At 42.0% G+C, this 19,760-nt stretch overlaps 1 protein-coding gene across 8 annotated transcripts in view; it reads left to right on the top strand.

Moving 5' to 3' along the window:
- LOC311499447 (coiled-coil domain-containing protein 85C-B-like) overlaps positions 1–19,671 on the top strand; it is a 42,946-nt gene extending 23,275 nt beyond the window's left edge. The window contains exons 2-7 of one of the 8 annotated variants that reach the window (XM_084560423.1): positions 5,614–5,693; positions 6,882–6,923; positions 11,374–11,475; positions 15,968–16,060; positions 16,301–16,399; positions 17,346–19,671. In XM_084560423.1, coding sequence (XP_084416549.1) covers positions 5,614–5,693; positions 6,882–6,923; positions 11,374–11,475; positions 15,968–16,060; positions 16,301–16,399; positions 17,346–17,435 — 506 coding nt within the window. In that variant the 3' untranslated portion in view covers positions 17,436–19,671. Of the gene's footprint in view, positions 1–5,613; positions 5,694–6,881; positions 6,924–11,370; positions 11,476–15,967; positions 16,061–16,300; positions 17,272–17,345 lie in introns of those variants that run through there. The other 7 variants (XM_084560422.1, XM_084560425.1, XM_084560424.1 and 4 more) reach the window with 7 other exon arrangements.
- The last annotated feature ends 89 nt before the right edge of the window (positions 19,672–19,760 follow it).

Below are 19,760 nucleotides of genomic sequence, written 5' to 3'. Positions count from 1 at the left end.
TGGAATTCACTGTACTTCCAGTTGGGTGTTGGCGCAAAGAAAAGAGAGGGAGAAAGTTTGGACTGTTTCTGCTCTTTCTTTCAACATCTTGAGGTAATTGACCCAACCTCCTGCCCTGAACACACATACGAACACACATACAGTGTAATCACAGATGGGTTTAAAAATCCCCGTTTTTGCTCAGACCCAGTCGCTTATTCTCCCTCCCTCCCACACAAACTAACGCTGTCGGCTTCAACACCCATGCAACCCACATGCACTCCCTGTCTTACAAATGCTTCTCATAAGCACTCATTCATACTCTGCACACATACACACATCACTGAGAGAATATCCATGTCTCTGTGCTAAAACACTGAGTTACAGCTGTGAATAGGAGATGAAAGCCAGAGCCGAGCCAGGAATAATAAAAGCAGTGTGATTTCAATGTACTGCGGGCTTCTAAACAGCCTTGGGATCTGACATGAAAACATGAGGGGATTCCAAAGCTTGGTTCTTTTTTACCCGACTATTTTACCAAAGCTACTTTGATGTAGTAAAGACCTTGAAATCAACAGTGTGGCGGCTGGTTTAGTAACATTCCCCTCAGAATAATCTAAATGCCCAGTGTAAATGTACGGCCAGATTATAAAACTAGTCAACCTTATTCTTGCAACACCCCTTTACAAGCATGCCTGACTCCATTCACTCTGCCTGTACTGCACAATTTGCTCTTTAAAGAATGACCTGCCCTGACCTCCTATAAATCCACCCACTGTTCCATATGGGGATTTGAAGCATATGTAAGAAGGGTGTGACTAAAAACTAATGCAGAGGTGGAAAGGCAAACAACAAATTCACACAGGAGAATGCTAATACACCCTACAATATCAAAGACAAAGCCCTTTAAGGTCTATAATAGTTTGTTTTCTTTCATATCATACTACAAAAGTGAAGCTGGGAAAGTATTTAATGGACAAATCCAAATAACCAGTCATTTCTGTACATATAAATCCTGTTGCAGATTTGCTTGTGTTGTGTAATCAATCATATTTGCAATTCCTTATGGACGACACTTAGTTATTATTAATTAAATGCATACTTTAGAAATCTGGTTGAAGTTAAACAGGGACAAAAATTAAAGGAGCACAGTGGAGTTTTGACCACTAGTAGTGCTATTGAGCAATGCTTTTATGACAAGATCCTCATTTGTTTTTATATCGTGCATGCAAGTACTGTATATCTAATTCACATCTGCTACTGGTTTTACATCATTCCATTAATCAACAGTTGGCAGCAATAATGCACAAAGACTCGTGATTTAAGGCAAGGAGCGGCAAAACAAATTCATCCAGCTCGGGGTGAGCATCTGCTCTTTGGCAGACCCTGGTCATGTGAGTGTCAGGGTGGGCACCACCCACAGATGTTTCTAATAAAAAACCTAAACTTCCCGCTAGTTCCTTAAAACTGAAGAAACTACTGTGGTGAAAGGTCTTCGACAAAACCCAACCAGTTCAGTTGCTTTTGTTTTATCTTAATTTCTTTAGATATACCACAACGCGGATAACTGTGAACATTCACAGACGACTTACGTTACATTTTTTTAATCTGCTTTTCGTTTGATGAGGGCTGAGGTGCATCCAACACACATCCGTTGAGTTTCAGATATGCACGTAATGTAGGTATTTTATGCATTGCGTGACTCGAGTTGATGCTTTAACATCTAAACCCTCTCATGCAGTTGTTTCTTTTGTGTTTTGGGTGGTGAATCATGCACCCTTCCAAGTGGCACTAACACTGTCTGAAAAAAAAAAAACTGGACTAAGAGTAATTGTGGCATGGTGCAGGCTGGGAAGCGAGAACTGTTTTGAACAGATGGGGATGGGATGTTTGGAGCCAAGCGGAAAACAAAGGCCAGCCAGGAGAGGTCAGGACCTTTTAAAGGTTCACACAAGTTTTTACAGCTTGGCTCTCATTCAGGCTAACTTTTTCATTTGTCCTTTTTTTCCTCTCATCACCAAGCAGCTAAGTTGACCAACAGGTCAGTCACCCAGAGTCGTGTTTTTAAGAGCACAAAGAGGCCACGGTGGACAGAGTGGGTATAGTAAGGGGATGCAATAAAACGGAGAAAGAGAGGGGAACTGGGAGCAGAGTTAAGGAGGGAGTGGCTGCGGGAAGTGGGTCACAGTGGCTCTGACGTGATACAAAGCGACATGCTGAGAGGGGGATGGACTCGCGCCACTGTCTGCGTCACCTTTTGTCCTGCGCACTCGCAAACATGTACACTCTCACATACAGATAAATCAGCTCAATTCATTGGGTAAACAACACCAGCACAGAAAAATAAAAAATTGCTTACTTGTGCATTGTGACTGTAAGGTTTCCCCCCTCTCTTTACTGCTTAGTTGGGCACATTTTACTTTCCTTCTTCTTCACAGCATCTTGTACTCACTTTATCAGTGCTTAGGACTGCATTCAGGTTATGCATTAGTAATAATGGCCTCTCCCTCGGCGCTTGTTGTGTATGAAAGAGTGGACGCAGAGCTGAGTTTTGCAGGGTAATTATTTTGGCTCGGCTATGCGATCCCCGCATGATCTGTAGCTTTTCCTGCAGCCCCGCGGAGGAGCGGTGAAGAGGAGGAGAGGATGTGAAGCCGGAGGGGTGGAGGGGATAAAAGCACGGAGGAGTGGCTGGGGAGTCAGGGAACTGTTTAATTGCCTGACCCTTCTCCCACCAGGATGAGTCTCTGGAGCCGGGTGTTAAAGAGAGGGTGACTGCTGGATTCTCCCCAGCCCGTCCCTACGGCTCCGTCTGTGCATGTGTAGTATGCGGAGGGGGAGGTTTTGGGGCATCGGTGCGTGTTTTGTGTTCCCGTGAATGTTCCCAAAGCAAATCTGCACATATTTAAGAAGAACCACTTAATCATGTCATACGTAATGCTGCACTGATGCGCTTTGAGATTTAGGCCCCCTTTACACATCAAAGGCTTATATACAGCGAGTGGGAGGGAGAGACTGAGCTGTGTTATGTGAAGAGGCTTCTCATGGCTGTGGAATTCCTCACATTTGGCCGATTCTAGGTTTCTTTAGTCAAATAAAAAACAGTCAATGCTTAGCTTTTGATTGCTTAATTTTGATTTGAGCCGTTTTATCGAGGTAAAATGTTCTATGATTGTTTGATCTTTTATCTCAGTAAATAATCTAAACATATTACATACTGGAAAAAAGCAGCGGTGGACATTTGCTTTTCACCCTGCCCGTCGTCAGAGTCTGTTTCCTTTGTTTGAGTGTGATGGTGATGACTGAAGGCTGAGGAACCTTCATCCTAATCGGCTTGAGATCTGGCTGCAGGTCAGGCCAGCAGATGAATACAGATTAGAGGGTCACAAGGCAGGAAGAGAGGATTACCAGCTCTGGCCATGGTAGCCTCCTCTCATAGCCATCCAACCGTTGACTAAGCATTGCTGTCTGCAGTGGCTCTCCTAAAAAGTCTGGGCACAAATAGGTCTGGAGGGGCTGCTGTTGATCAGCTGGTTGACTCAAAAATTTTGGGGGAAGGTATATGTTGTATATGTGAAATGATTAGAAATATTTATATATATTTAAGACTTTGTGATGCCATAAAGAACTGCCTCTGCACAGTGCTTGTGTGCACATTAGTTACACACAAGCTGAAATAAAAGGAGGAGAAAAATAGAAAACGTTTTGCACCACCGAAACCTGGAACCTACCAAGCGGACCAGTCACAGTTCTTGCGTTGCCACGACACGTAGTTACGTTTCTGGGGAGGTGCACGTCAGGCTACAGCATTAGGGTCTGCTTAGGGCCTGCATAGGATCTGCGCTGGCGCCGTAGCTACGCCGTGAAATTGACGCAGGAGCCTAAACTGCCTATTAGTTTTTCCAGTGTGTCCTGAACCGTTGGCACTAGTCGGACCTCTGACGGTGGCTTTTCAGCAGATTCTGCATGTTGAATCGACAGTGGAGGGAGCCTTTTATAGAGATAACTTTGATTGACTGTTCAGCTTAGAAAACGAGTGAAAATCCACATGCTAACCTAGTGTTTCTAATTTATTAGCTTGATCCCAGATCCTGTTTCTTGTCACAGATCTGCAGACATCTATAGATCAACACACAGCTGTTCACCTATGTGTGAAATATTGCATTGCTATGATCTGCGACTTTTTCTTTTCTTTCTGTGAATCCAAATCTCCTGAATCCAGTCTGGTGGTATACGAGTGTGTTTTAATAGTTTATTTCTGTACAGTAGTCCCCCCGGTTGCAAACTGTTCATCGATTAAGTTATATTAATACAGGATAGTTAGATTTATTGGTTTGTTTAAACTTAACTGGCCCTGAGGTCACTTTGATTTTGATGTGTGTGTGCATTACTGTTACAGCACTGACTTCTCATATGCATCTACCATCATTGTTATCAGCAACCCCCCCAATCCCCCCAAACCCAAACATCCCCAATCTCTCTGCAGTTCCACTTACAAAACAAAATAAAACAAAGCTGTGCGCTCAGTGGTGGGCTCCTGATGAGACTCACTTCCTGTGCGGATCGTGGCTTTGATCCCTCTGTAAATTAAACATGCCTTTTTAGATAACAGGCCCTGTGCCACCTACCGAGTCAAGCTGCACCTCCACTCTTCGCTCCTGTCCCTGGTTTGAACTCTGTGAGGCTGATTTATGTTTGGAAAGAATGCCGCTTCATCAGGATCAACAGCGGTTGTTGGAATCTCTGCGGAGTATTTAAGCGGTTTCACTGTTTGACGGGCGTATAGAGTACACAGATAGTTCTGTGATGCACTTCAAATATGGCAGTAGTGTTGGATTCAAACAGAGTACGTAGCACAGGAGAAAGGAAAGGAAACAGGTCAAGTATGGGTTCAAAATATAGGTCTAAAGCACCGCTGATATCTGTGAGGACGCTCAGTTCGTGACCCTTGACATCAAGCTACAAGGAGTTTATTTACGACAAGGACACATGGCCGATAGATTTAGTTAACAGTTTTTCTTAAATGTTGGTGTTAAACAATTTGTTGATGGCTCCATCAGAAGAAAATTAACTAAAGGGAAAGAATTGTGGGCAAAAGCAAAACATTTGTGATTTGCAGCTTTCAAAAAGCTTACAGTATCTCGGTTTAGTATTTTCTTTTTTGAATATTTTTGATTTATTTGGGTCAAAACAACACTAGACTTTAGGATGACTTTGGATATTTTATTACTCTAAAGCATTTCATTTATTGCTAAATAATGGTTGGATTCTTTTATCATATTAGCAGTTCTTGAAGCCACCAGCAAACTAAGACATATTTATATTGGTATTTATTTAGGTTGCTGAGAAATTATTTTTAGGCAAGGTTCCTTCAGAGTAAATGATTGCTATTCAGTAATAATGCATGCATTATTGCATTTATTTTAAGCTTTATATATAACTAGGACCTGTAAGTCCTCATTTGGAAGTTGCACGTTCAGAAGGAGTTTTCTAGGTCTCTTAAAGTACACAGCAACCTTTTGAGCTCTATGTGGTCCTTCTGCCTCAGTGGCCCTGCCTGCCTGTTTTCCGCTTGAGGTCTTTGAAATGCTAATTACTTCTCCTCCCTCCTTTTCTTCTCCGTCTCTCCTCCAGATTCCTCCTCCAACTACATCAGGCAGCTGGAGACGAAAGTGCGGATCCTGGAGGATGACAACAATAAGCTCCTCTCACAGGTGAGCCGTGTGCACACAAGTACTGCGCCGCTGAGTTCCCCTCTTTCTGTCACTTCCAGGCATGTGTGTAGCGTTAGTAGCCCACTTCAGCGCCATCTGAACTTCTACCCTGACTTCTTCCCGAACTCCTCTTACGCAACTTTTTAACTCGCCCAAAACATGTGATAGTCAGCTGCGATGACACAGAAGCGTTTTCCTGATACCTCTGCGAAGCTGCCCCCTCACAACAGGCTGCCTGTCAGTTGGAGAACATGTTTATCATGTTTAATTCATAGGGAGTCTGTAAGCTTCAGTAGCGAGCAGTGATGTTAGCCCCCGAGGCGAACTGTGGGAGCGGAGGAGAGATGAGCGTAGGGGCAAAAAAAGGGGAGAAAAGGGCATTAAGTGACAGTGACATAGTAAAGGATTTCTCCCTAAGTTGACCTGGCTCGCACTTCTCTCACATTTGGAGGATGGTGGCCTTAGTGAGTAGAGGTGGGAGTTTGAGAAGGACGGGGGTGGGATGCTAGTGTGGTTCAACGGGAGGTCGCATGCCAGAAACACAACCAAGAAATAGTGAACCCATACCTCAAAGAGGCTTGTAATTATTGGCTAGTAATTACTGTTAAAAGAAACTGCTATAAACATACATGAACATATATCTTTTATATTTAATTTGACCATTTTTGTTTCATTATAACGTTGTAGAATGTGAATCCGTTCCTATGATTGCAAGGGAGGCTTTTTAAAAGGCTTTTTTTGTCACTTGAAGCATGTGTTCTTTTATTTTTAAATAGCTTTCTCTCTCCCCAATTATCTCCCAACTGATTCACGTGTAGGCAGAGCGTTGGCTGAAATCACCGATACGGAAACCTAGATGATCCTCATAATTAAGTGTTATATTTAGGTGCTACACATTGTCTCACAGCAGTCAAGACCCACAATAGGAACCTGCTTCTTGAAGTCGACTAATAGTCCTTGATCACATGGGGTTTTCTCTTTCTTTCTTTAGATCTGAGGGTGAGGATATATTTGCAGGAATATCATTTTAATACTTGATCATTTAATACTGCAATATGTGATATGCAACTAGAGGAAAATTGTCAATCATGAGAGCTTTCATCAAAAGCTTTTTTCATTGCTGTTGGCTTCCAGTAGACACAAAATTAAGTATTGAACCATTCCATCGTTATGTTTTTCTCTCCCTAGGCTTATAGCCGGTATAGCTTATCGCAAATACAGACGAAAAAGGTAACTTTCTGAATTGTCACTGTTTGGCTCCTCTGTTGGCCGATCAGTTTCAGCCCCTTTTGCCCTTTTCAGTCTTTTATCTGTTTGGTGATGGGACTTTTCACAGCTTTGAGCTTTTCGCTTTCTCTAATATAAAGGGTGGATGCAGCCAAAGCAGCAGTTATGCAATGTAATGCAACTCATTTTCAGTGAATGTGAATGGTGAAAGGTTCAGTTTGTGTTGACACCTGAATTAACTCTGTGGTAATGTTAAAATCCACATATTATCATTACTTTCACATTTTAATGAACATATTATGTTTTTGGTTTTTTATTCCGTACAACAAAGTTTAAACCCAACTCAACTGCTGCATGTTTCATCTGTAGTGTGTAGTACACTATGTACTATGTACTATGTGATAGGGTAGTATTATTTCAATGACAATAGCAACATCTTAGCATGTGATTTTCTGGTCTAGCTGCCACATTTTGCAGTGTCAGATCATCACAGGCTGCTAAATGAATCCATTTAACTCGCTAGTCTCCTTTATCCAAAACCACTGTAACTGAACTTACACCGTTCTAACAATTTGATATTAGTTGGTGGTCCTTCCCCACCATGTAGTCAAGATGACAACCTTTGAGGAAAGGAGGTATTTCACTCTCAACTTTTTGACCATGACAGATACACTTAATCTGAGACGAAGTACAGTCAATTCAAAGAGATGACATAACTTAAATGAATAAACCCATTGGTAAGGAAGATTTACTGATGCTGGTCAATGAAATGTGTTGTCCTTGAACTATAGACCAACTAAGCATTCAAGAACTGACCAGCAGTAATCTTTTAAACACATGACATATCAAGAGTCCTAATTCCTGAAATTAAACTGAAATGTTATCACTGACAAGCAAACCTAGTCCAACTAAATCAGCTGTTTTGCAGTTCAGCACTACAGTTTGTCAGGTAAGCAGAGCACCAAATCCAACTTCATTTGTCCTTTTCCTGAAACTAAGCTAATCACCTTCTGGCAGTGACTTCATGTTAACAGTCCAGACATAAGAGCTCTATTGATTTCCCATCTTCCCTATACAATAAAGTGCAGCAGACATTACCACAGAAATGCGAAACAAAGGATTGGATTGCATTACATTGTAGAGGTGTTGCTTCTGTGCCCAGGCCCCTTCATAAACTGCTAGCATGCTATGCTGATTAATAAACACAGATGGCTGTGCTTGATTGTATCCTTTCTTGGAAAGAAACCCTTTATCTGTCCTTGGAGCTGCACTCCACAGTGTTTGGTACAAGGTACACCTTAGGTGAATGAATACTACATTGTGCTTTGGTGCATAAATGACACATGCTTGTCCCGGCTTTTCGAGATGTCTGGTGGGCTGAATAATTGAATACACGGGGGCACCACAGGTAGATCAAGGTACATTATGCATGGCTGACAACTGGTGTGTGTGAACTGAAGAATGTAGGAGTGTCTGAAGTTAAGACATGTTATCTTTATGGTTGTGTCACTATTAAATTGAAAGGTGAAAGGATACACTAGAAAAGAAAAAAAAACATTTCTACAGTTTACTATTTAATTTGACATCCTGTTCAATAATGTTTCTGAATACTAGCAGGTGGATTAGTAGCCTCAGTGGACGTATTGCCTAACTTCCTGTGTTATGAAACTGGCCCAGTGAAACCAGAGTTGAGTGAAAGGAAGCAATAGACTCTTATTGCAGGAATGTTGATGCTCCAAACCAAGCTTGCCTGAAGGATTTTAACTGTACTAATGGGAGTAGAGAGGGAGTTAACAACAGGGTCCCACGTGGATATAAGCAAGGGCCTACGCTGCACAGGTGGAAGCAAAATAGGAAAAACAGGTGTGTGCTCACACACACACACATTAACAACATGCTCGGTCACATACATGTAAGTAATTTGCCGTTAAACTCCTTTCCCACTCGGCTCTCCCACGTCTTCTAGGCCGTACTTATCTCTGTTACCTCACCAAAGTGTGAGGCACTCACACTTTCCCGCCTTATCATTAATAAGTAAGCGCTCAGTGTGAGAATTTAATGATTCAGATGACAGATTCAGATGGCACTCCATCCATTTACTGCGAGCTAATTGATCTCACTTTGCAAGAGTGGACCGCAGTACGATCCAGTGGATTAGAAGGATGACAGAGGTTAATGAATTGTGGCCTATTCGTTGACAAATTTACAAAGTGGCCGATTTATAGACTGAGGAGTCAGATTGTGCTAAAAGAAGATGGATCTGGGACATGGTTCGTGTGCGGACTAATTCAGTATTTGCTGAGCACCACTACTTCTCACTTACTGCTGCACTTGCCAAGCCTTCCATCTTCACTTGTCTCATAATGCAGTCAGTGATGTTGGTTGCAGATCTGCCATTCAAAAATGACTCTACCTACCTATATATAAGATTAAGGGTAAAAGTATCGCCTTTACCCAGCTAGTTTATGATTCATATAAAAGATGTTCTGAAGTGGTGAGACAGTTATGCCTAGTATTTTAAGAATGATAACAAAGAAATTTAATCAAACTATGGCTCTCAGTGAGCCCACTGCTACCACTTTCTACCCTTTTGCCAAAGTAGCATCACCCCTGCCCCCTCATAACTCAAACAGGAAACGATGCATGAATTCCACAGCTTCTTCCTGTCACCACCAAGAACACTGTGATGGAGTGGTATATGGAAGGCCCTGGGTTTTAGCCAGGAAGTCTGCAGAGGGCCAACTGTCCTCATCTGTCTGGCAAACAAATAGCTTTGTTGGTCCCAGTGGTCAAGGTCAAGTCAGGGACGGAAATAAAGTTGGAGATGTGTTGGTTTGATAAACAAGACTAATCCTGTCAGAACTATTTTAGTGTTCTTACCAAGCCTTCTTATTCACTTGATGGGTTGATCTTACTGTATCTAACTCCTCCTCATTTAACGTTTCGGACCTCCAGACACAAAGCCTTAAGAAATTACAGATGCTAACAAAGGTACAGAGATGAGGGCATGAATATGGAAACTCAAAGGATAGATCAAGAAGTGCCAAGGGCAGGATTGGAAAAGGTTAGAGGAACACCACAGAGAGAGAGAGAGAGAGAGAGAGCGAGAGAGAGAATGTGCTGGGTATCAAAGGACAGAGGAGACAAGGGGAATGCTGATTGTGGCTTTGTGGTAACAAACTATGTGTGAGTGTGCACCTGAGTATGTGACACAAAGACGAATAATACACCGGCAGACAACACAGCACAATGTCCATGTATTCATGGGCGCACACACCCTCAGCTCATTTTGTTATTTATAGCACGAGAGCTCCAAGGCATCAAGTGTTTTTACACGCTGCTCCTCGCGCAGAGTGAACACTAGTGCGTGACATGAAAAATGTCATAAGGAACAGTGGTGCTGCCGTGTTCCTGCCCGCGGAGGGAGGCTAGGCAGGCTAGGCAGGCTAGTGCCCCCAGGAACCAGTGGTCTTTGGCTGCTAATGAGGACAAATCTTAGGAACGCCGTCCCTGCGTCATCATGGCCTTCGTGGCACAACGTGATACATCCGCAGCGCTGGAAAGTGTCACCGTCATATATGCAGACAGCCACACAAGCTGTTGCGTCAGAGTGACGATGAGTGGGCAAGTGGGATGAGGACAGAACACGAGACCTTAACCAACACTAACTAATATACATTAGTATATTAGCCATGTGGACATCTCATCAGGCTGATATAGAGTCGTAATATATATATGGCAGTATGTCTGATGGCACAGATGCTAAGAGAGTAAACTGCTTCAAATTGTTTACTAGCAGCATGATTGATTAGTTTCTCAGTTCAGTTTTGATATAGTTTTAGTAAAATATCTTCATCAGTAAATAAGTAGAGCCAATATTACCAAAAAGTTGTTGCAAATGCATTATTAATACAGTGTAAGTGCAAAGATACACCAAAGACACGTTTATGCTTTAATTAAATAAAGTAAAACATTAAAGTTGTCTCGCTCAGTACATTCACTTGTCACAGTAGTATAATGGCTAAGTGACATGGCTAAGTTGTACATTTATGTAAAAAAAATCAAATATTGATGTTATTGCTAGTATCCAACTCCAAAAATCCGGTATGGTTGAGTTTTATTAACAAGGAGGATATATCCAACAGAGGTTCAAAAAAGGCAACTGGACTTGTAGAGTTTTTTGAAAAGACGTTTCACCATCCGAGTAGCTTCTTCAGGAGGATACAGTATTTTTTATAAGAAAGTGTGCTTTGTAAAAAAAGTACATGACTTTCCACCTGTAGGTTTGTACTTTGTGACTTTGAATTAATCACATTGATTCATCAGCATGCAGTGCAGCCACACTTGGGTATTTTTAGGTAACATTGGCATTGAGGTTTTGTAACCCTTTTTTTGTTTTGTTTTTTTGTCTTTGTTTTTTTGGTGTTTGTTTGTGCCCACTTGTGCCCAGCAGTGTAACCCAGGTGACCTTCGTGCCCTGAGGAAGGGAATGACTCTGTACCACTCAGAGTCCCAGCTGTCCTCACTGCCACAGCGCCAAGAAGCCATGCACATGGTCAGTACCCAGGAGACTGACACACACACACCCACACACCCACACACACACACTCACATGCACACTTGGCAGAAGGGTAACCACATATAAAGACTCACACGCACACACACAGAGATGCCCACTCAACATCTAAGCACCTAGACTATAGTCATAGCCATAGATGAAGACTACGTCTTATTTGCCCCCACAGTAAAGTCAGCTCTAATTCACTTTACTCTCTAATTAAATTTCGCAGGCGACCTCACTCTCTCTTACACATGACAGGAAGGGTGCTCAAACATACAGGAAGAAAGAATGAAAGGAAAAGGGGCTAAAGGGGGGTGAGGTGGACTGGAAAAAGAAAGGGAGAAGAGAAACTAAGGCAGAGATGAAGATATAAAATTTGCCAGGAGTCAGCCTTCCCTCCTCTTCCTCCCATATCCTGGCTCTTCAGCTCATTTCTTCCTGCCCAGAGCCTGTTTGAACTGAATCCCACTATGAAAGTAATAATCCTCTACAATCCACCTCCACCCCTGACCCTGCCAGTGTCTAGGGAGAAGAGGCTTGATAATTGTTTTCTGACTGCTTAAGGAAGGTCAGAGTCAGGCTACGCTGCTGCCCAGAAGACTAAATCTTCCCCGTGTAAAAAAAATCAATATTATGGTTTAATCACAGGCTCAGTGTGAGGCACGGACGTCACTGCATTCATAGCCAGCTCGCACATTTCAAGCACGGGTCAAACTCGTCTCCCTCTGGAGCTTCGTGCCATTCAGTAATGCCCATGATCTTTGACTCCACTAGAGGGTGAAGGATAAACTGCAAATTGTCTTTATGGTCCGCATTTAATTTCACAGTGCAGTTTCATTCAAAACAAGGTCATGCTGTTGACTTGGAGTGGGAAGTTAGGCTCTTTAAAGACAAGACATCTCGCGCCATTCTGACACGACAATATAGAGATAAATGCATTTACATATCATATATTACAGTAAATTATTATCCAACTAGCTGCAACAAGGGACAGTTTGGATTCCAGTGATCTGCCATATGTAGGATTTGATTCATACAATAAAACTCAGCCTTGCAGTCTTAGTGTTATAAACAAGACTGTATATAAAGATGGATAAACAACATCGCCCATGGCTTTCCTGAAGAGCAGTATTAAAGCTCAGTGGTGCCCCAACTGTCGCCATCTTGACAGTGCCTCACCATAACACCCTACTAATTCAAAAATAGGCGACGAGGTGAGTGGAGCTGAAGCGGCTGGGATGATGCCAATTCACATGACTAGCAACCTATGACAGCACCCACCTGTTACTCAATGCTGCCACACCTTAATTATGTAGAAATTTAAGCCTTGAATGTCTTTTGGATCGGGGAGTTACACAGACTTTACCCATTTTTCAGTTGTCATTAATGAAGACATTAACTATAGAGACCAAAACAGTTCTACCTATCAAATAGGATTGACTCGCCCTTATGGTCAGCCTCAAGTGGTAGTTTGAGCAACTGCACTTTTTCATATTTCAGCATTGGTTTAATTTTTTTACTTAGCCCTGGAAGTTTCCATGTGGTTAAGTGGATTTTTACACATTAGAATCTGCGGCACCACACAAATGAAAAATATATAGTTTTTACTAAATGTTTACACCTACTGTAGTAAGCTGGAAGCTAGCTGGAATTGTTTTGTAGCTAAGTGAACTAGCTAACGGACATAACTAGCATTAGCTTGTTCACTGATTTAAATTGACGATTAAAAGCTGGTTTAAGACTGATAGTGGATATTCAGTCTATTGATGAAGGATTTTCAGTTAAATTTCACAATGATAACAACATACTGTACTTGAAACTATAATGCTAATGTTAGGCTAAATACCTCAAAAATTTAAGTGGCTATGTTTGCCCCTAACTACGTGAATACTACTATGCATACACATATGCATAAATAATAAAATCATGTCAAGTCATGTCAACATTTTTAGAGCATTTTTGGGTAGGTTTAAAGGAATAGTATCCACCTTTTAGAAAATATTGCATTGCTCATGTTCTTTCTTGTTGCGTTGGAGAAGAAAGCCTGGTGTCAGAAAGATTGTTAAGGTTGAACCACCTCATGTCTGTGGTAAATATGAAGCTACATTCAGTAGCCAATTAGCTTAGCTTAGCATAAAGACGAAAAATACTTGAGCTACCCATATAAACCTTATAATGATGCAAAAAAATGCAGAGTAAACTATTGTGTCTTGAGTTTTATGTCTTTTTCTGATTATGGCTTTGCTGGGATAAGCGTGCTCATGTTGAGCAGTAGGGTGATCAAGTGGCTGGTCTCTAATTTGGCCTGGGTTGCAAAGAAGATGAGAGATGTGGGGCTCGAGGATGACAACAGCAGGACTTCAGAGAACTCATCTCTTCGTTTGTGTGTACCCCTCCCAGTCTATCAGCTTGTCCTTTCTATGTAGTTCTTTGTCTAGCGCAGACACAGATTCAGGTCAGTGAGCGTGCGTGAGATTGTCAAAGAGAAAACGAGGGGAAAGAAGAAAAGAAAAGATGTGTAGAGAAAGAGAGCGGGCAGTCTGCGTGATTCTCACAAACACTCAACAGTCTGCTCTGATTTAGTATTCTTGAACTCCACACCATTGATTCTGACAGTGTTTGCCCCCCCACCCCCTGCTTCCTCTTGGGAGGCCTAAATCATGCCTGTTTATGCAGGGAAGCCTTCCCCAAATGCACGCTTATATGAGCAGTAAACATTGCCCGGAGCCGACTGTGTCTTTCCGCCATCCTTTTCTTCTCGTGCAGCTCCGTCACAAACTGGAAAACCTGGCCGCGACGCAAGAAGGAATTGTTTACACATTTCTAATAATAGCTGTAACCCAAAGACGAGAACATCAAAAAAGGGGTGACAGCGATTTACATATTCTTTTTTGTAGTTGACTTCAAAGTCCACTGCGGAGGAGCCGTATGGACAGTAAGCTGCTACACTTGTTGGTGTGACCTTAAACAAAAGGAAAGCACAATGTGCTTTTATTTAATGACGTTGTTGTGTATAATTTTTACTCAAATGTGGACTTAGCCTTGGAGAAGCATTTATTAATAAATCTTAACTACAAATGTTCTGCAGACTAGTCTGTTTAAAAATAAATAAATAAATAAAATAGGACTGTAACTAGCTTGCAGGCTGCCTTTAGCTTTCTGTTTGTCATTAATGGGATGTATTTGTGCAAATGTTCCAAATTTGCATATGGATTAAAATACCTTTGATTAACTTCCTTTGTTTTAGAAAAATTGGTGTAAATAAAAATGGCAAAATAAGTTTCAATATAGTCAGTAAGCTAAAATACTGTGTCTGCAAAAGGAATAAAAATTAAAGCAATAGCAGTTTGTTGTTAAGTCATGTAAAATCTTTAAAAGTGAAAATGGCCAAAATCCGCGTTAACATTTAGGATTTTTATAGGCTCATAAATATAATGGTCTTCATCAAACAGTTCTCTTTGTGTTTGGGGTTAACAAGAACTTAAGAAATAGAAAAAAACATACATCAGAATTGTCGGTATATTACTGTTCAAAGGTTAATAAAAATACTTCTTGGTTTTGGTGGTTGTTGGGTGAGCAGGTGTCAGGCCGTAACCCTCGAGACCGGCTAAAAAAATAAATCAATGTTTCATGTGGGTGATGTGATATGCATTGACAGTTGGGCAGTTTGCACGAATCATCTCTTAGCTGGAGGGGGATTATTATTTTAACTCCATGCTATTGGGTTTGTGGACTCGTTCGTGACCCTAAATGGGGCCGGCGGTCGCGGTGGGAGCTGACAAACGCATCGCTGGTGAGCGAGGAATTGAACCTGGGCTAACAGAGCCATAGAGCTGTGTCTAATGCAGGGCCTTGATGCCAGGTTACAGTGAATGGTGCCATTGTGTGTCCCAGAGATCTGTGTGCCCCTCAAACAGAGAGCCACTGTTTGGAACTAACCAGGGGGTGTGTGATGAGTCAAGCAAAAAACCCCCCTGGACCTCTTCCTGGCTGGATGCTCACATCACACCAGGTTAAATCACACGGTGCAGGTAGCTGACCCGGGAGTTGAATGCCTGGTCAATCCAAAAAAGGGAATGAAAACACAAGAGGTGATGTGAGCTGTTATGAAGGGGATGGCATTTTCATTGCTGTTATGTCAGAGCAGAACATTCACTGATAGAGACAGTTGTTTTTTTTTTGTTACAAAGTAAAATATCTTGGCTGTGGCTAAAGTGAAGATCTCTGTAAGGTGGTGCTCATTTCTGTACTTGAAATTGGTCTCTACTTCAGAATCTAACCTGTCAAGTCTGAACTATCGAGTATGGAAGTCTGAAGTTTGCATACTCTCTTTAAACACCCACAGGCTTCAGAACATGTCCTCCACATGTTTTACGCCTGGACATGAACCTTTGTCCTAGGCCTATCCTCACCTTATATCGTAGCTAAGCCTGTTTTGAAAGAAACACCATAAATGCCTCAAAATATTTTCTTTTTCTCCTCTTAGGGTACTGGCCGTCTACCAACCAGCGAGTCTTCTCCTGCCACAGGCTACCTGTCCTGCGTCCAGAAGCCTGAAGCTGTAGTGCATGCCATGAAGGTAATATTATACTTCAATAAATTCAATGACATGAAATGAAATGAATACTGCTTTCTGATCACTCTGTTTAAACTGAATTCATTGACTTGACTACAAATTGTACAGATATGTTGATATCTCATGCTCATAAACATGTTTGTCGCCAGTGTAATTAGTGCAGTGACATAGCTAGCGAGGTTGAAAGATATGGCCATCCTTAGTTTTGCAAGTAGTCACACTCTTTGGTACGCCCGCTTTCAGGTGCTGGAGGTCCATGAGAACTTGGACAAGCAGCTTCCCGAGGACTATGAGGACGATCTCAGTGAGAAGGAGAAGGCCATTGTGCGAGAGATGTGCAACGTAAGTGCAACGCCTCGCCCCAAGACGACCGTCGGGACGCCACCATCTTGTGTACATGACTATGCATGTCCTGTTCGCACGCCCGCAGTTCCATTTGAAGGCAGCATTTTGCAGTTAGAGTTGGTGTATATGCTGCTGCATGCAGGCATTCTTACGGCTTTCTGTTGATCACTTTTTTAGTTCTCTCCACTCGGTGCAAATCAGGTCAGATTTTGAGCGGCTTTTGCTAATGAGGGACTCATTTAGACTCATTTGGTTTGGAATGACACAGGCAGCAGAGTCCCGGGCACAGCGCTCCCTCTTGCTTTCCGCCTTTCTCTCTCTGTCCCATTATCTCTCTCTTTCTCCCCCTCCTCTCCCACGTCCCTCCTCCAAAGCCAACACTGAGCTGGAAGAACTAAGTAGAGGCTCGTAGTTGAGCTGTCAAAGCAATTAAACTGGAGCGGCAGGGAAAAGAGCACTCCCCCCTCGCCTAAGCCTCACCCCTCCATTCTTCCTCTCCCCCTGCCGCTCATTTTCCTCCATCTTTCTCTGCTGGCGCTGAAAAGGCCTGGTGTGGGAATAAAAGGTCGGCTGATTAGAGATAGAGTGAGAGCCGGGCTATCTGGGCCCTGCAGAGGTATGTGACAGGCCAGGAATCTGGGGAGCACTACAATAGTACCTCTGTAATATCACTGGGGCCCCCCAGGGGCCCCCTTTCACTCACTCATAGCGAGCTCTCGGCACTAGAGAACAGAGATAGAGGACAGAGGTAGCTCTACTGTAACGTGTGCAGTCTCTGCAGTTCAAAGTCAGACTGAGAGCATTTGAAGTTTCCACTCCTGTAGAAGAAAGTATTTTTTTTCAGTCACTCTCTCACTTTCGCTCTCTGTGTCTTCCTGTCTCCTTCCGTATGTCTGGCTGTTCCTCTTCCCCTCTCAGCTTCTCTCTCTGCTTCTGTTTGCAGGTGGTGTGGAGAAAACTGGGTGATGCAGCAGGATCAAAGCTGTCCGTCAGACAGCACCTCTCTGGGAACCAGTTCAAAGGGCCACTGTAGCATGGCAACCAGCGAGAAATGGAGAGGGGCATCAGGATATACTGAACCTACACTCACCTGAAAACACCACCTTACTACTTGCGCCTACACGACCCGTCATGCCGTGCTCCATGCTGCCTACAGCACCCAGCATTCCTTCAACTAACACTCTCTTAAGACTGACAAACTTATGGAACGGACCTTCTGCTCTGATATACACATGTACAGTGTTACATGTATGTTTTATCTCTCAAAGCTTGTGTTGACAACTGGCAGCTAGTTTCACTGATTCACCACTTTTCTTCATTGATTCGGAGGCTTTCGGATACACAGTGGTCTCTCTCTGTACACTAGCTACACACCCACTCTGCTTTTAGCCCTACTAGAGCATAGCTGTGCTATAATAAGCTAGCGATAGAACATGGTTTTAAGCACAGACCTGACTAGGCCGCAGGGGCAGAAATCTCTTTGCATGTTGCCGGGATGTGAAGGCAACAATGTGGTGGTATCTTCAGATAGTCTTTGATAGTACCTCCCATAGAGACTTTAGCTCCTGTCACATGTATCGCCTTCCCCCCTAGTGGTCAATGAGTATAACTAGCATTAGCGTTCTAAAATGTTAACTAAGTGAAATCCACTGTGACCTAGCGCCTTTTTGCTCGTAAGACAAGTCTATGGATAATAAAGTCTAGAGATCACTGTTAACTTGTGTATATTATGTATAAAAACCATAGCACTACTTCATTGTTACTGTTGATTTGACTTTATCTGTTTTGTATTCTAGCGTGGCCATGTGATCAATAATTCAGTTTCGAAAGCACACACAACCGAACCTAAACAGGGTTTGCTTTTGGTGATGAATAGATTTCTTTTTTTTTTTCTCCTTTTCCACATAAATTACTTCTTTTCTCTGTAACCTCTGAAAAAAGTATCAAGTTCATTCTCGACCTAGCATCTTTCTCCTTTTGTTAGTGGACAGATACATTTCTTACTTTGTAAAACGAACTAAAATTGTGTGCTGTGTGCATGCTCGACAATCATTTTCTCAGGTAGGGAGGGCTACAGCTTTACCTTTGCCCATTTGTGACTGCGTGTTTGTGTGTGTGGAAGGAGAGTGAATGGTTCTCTTGCAGCTGTAGCATCTGCCTGTGAATCCTCTTTTTAGCTATTGAACCCTGGTTACAAGACGGTTGAAGACTGCTGAAGACATTTTCTGAATCCAGGCAAAAATTTTAAGGTTAAATACTAAACCCCATGTTAGTTTAAATGGGTTTTTTGAATTGCTCTAAATTCCTTGTTTATCATTTTATATCTCACAAGGTAAAAAGAAATCTTTTTTTTTTTTTATCTTGTCATGGATTCAGCAGGTGTGTTTATGCAGTGCATGTTAATTCTTTTTCTTTTTAGAATATGAGAGTAAAAGTCTTCCCTTTGATGTGTCCATTACCGTAAAACACTAACATTGTAAAATGAGTATTTCTTAATGTCAGAATGAACAAACAACTTTTTTTTTTATCAGTGTATTTATTGCCAGGTGGAAGATAGAGATGGGAGCGCCGTCAGTAACTGAGCAGTCACATTTTGAATTTAGCAGGTTTACTCGCACCGTAAAGTTATCTGGTTGATTTGTCGAGTGACTGGCAGCTCAGGCTCTCCCATCTCTAGAGTTATTTGTTCCAAATTAGAACATGTCTGAGGCTGTGCACCTCTGATCTCTCAAAATAATGGGTCAAAAATAATACTAATCAAAAGCAGATTTTTTTTAAATGTTTTTTTTAAAAAGTGTCCTTTTTTCTAGGAACTGATTTGAAGCCATGATGCGATTTTGGATTCTTTATATATGGCATTTGATTTGAGATGTGCCATTTTTTATTCGTCGTGTTTTGATTTGGAACCTAACTGTAATTCTTTTTTTTTTTTTTTTTTTTTTAAAACATCTATACTTCCTTTTTCCTGCCTATATGCTAAAACCACAGTACAGAGTCCTAGAATCTACAGCGTAAGTGTCTATTCCTGTAGTAACTAGCATGACTGTAACTTCTTTTCTTCTTTTCATGAATTTCACTGATGAGATGACTATTTGGCAGGTGAAAAGAAAACAGGAAATAGGCCACGTTTAGATGAGAAATTTGGGAGAAAATAAACAAGTTGCTTAATGATGCTGTGAACCTGTCGTCTTGATTTGACGAAGAACCCATTTGTGCAGTTGTTTTCTTCACTGGATGAATTGTACTGCCCTCTGCTGGTACACTCCACTACAAACTATTACATAGAATTATGTGAACATGCTTGGTGTACATAATTAATTTATTAGCTTTTTGACCTTATTAAGACTGAAAAACATTA

This window comes from Chelon labrosus (assembly GCF_963514085.1).
Source record: "Chelon labrosus genome assembly, chromosome: 14".
NCBI lineage: Eukaryota > Metazoa > Chordata > Actinopteri > Mugiliformes > Mugilidae > Chelon > Chelon labrosus.
The sequence above is the reverse complement of the archived record's forward strand: the minus strand, read 5'-3'. Positions and strand labels throughout refer to the sequence as shown.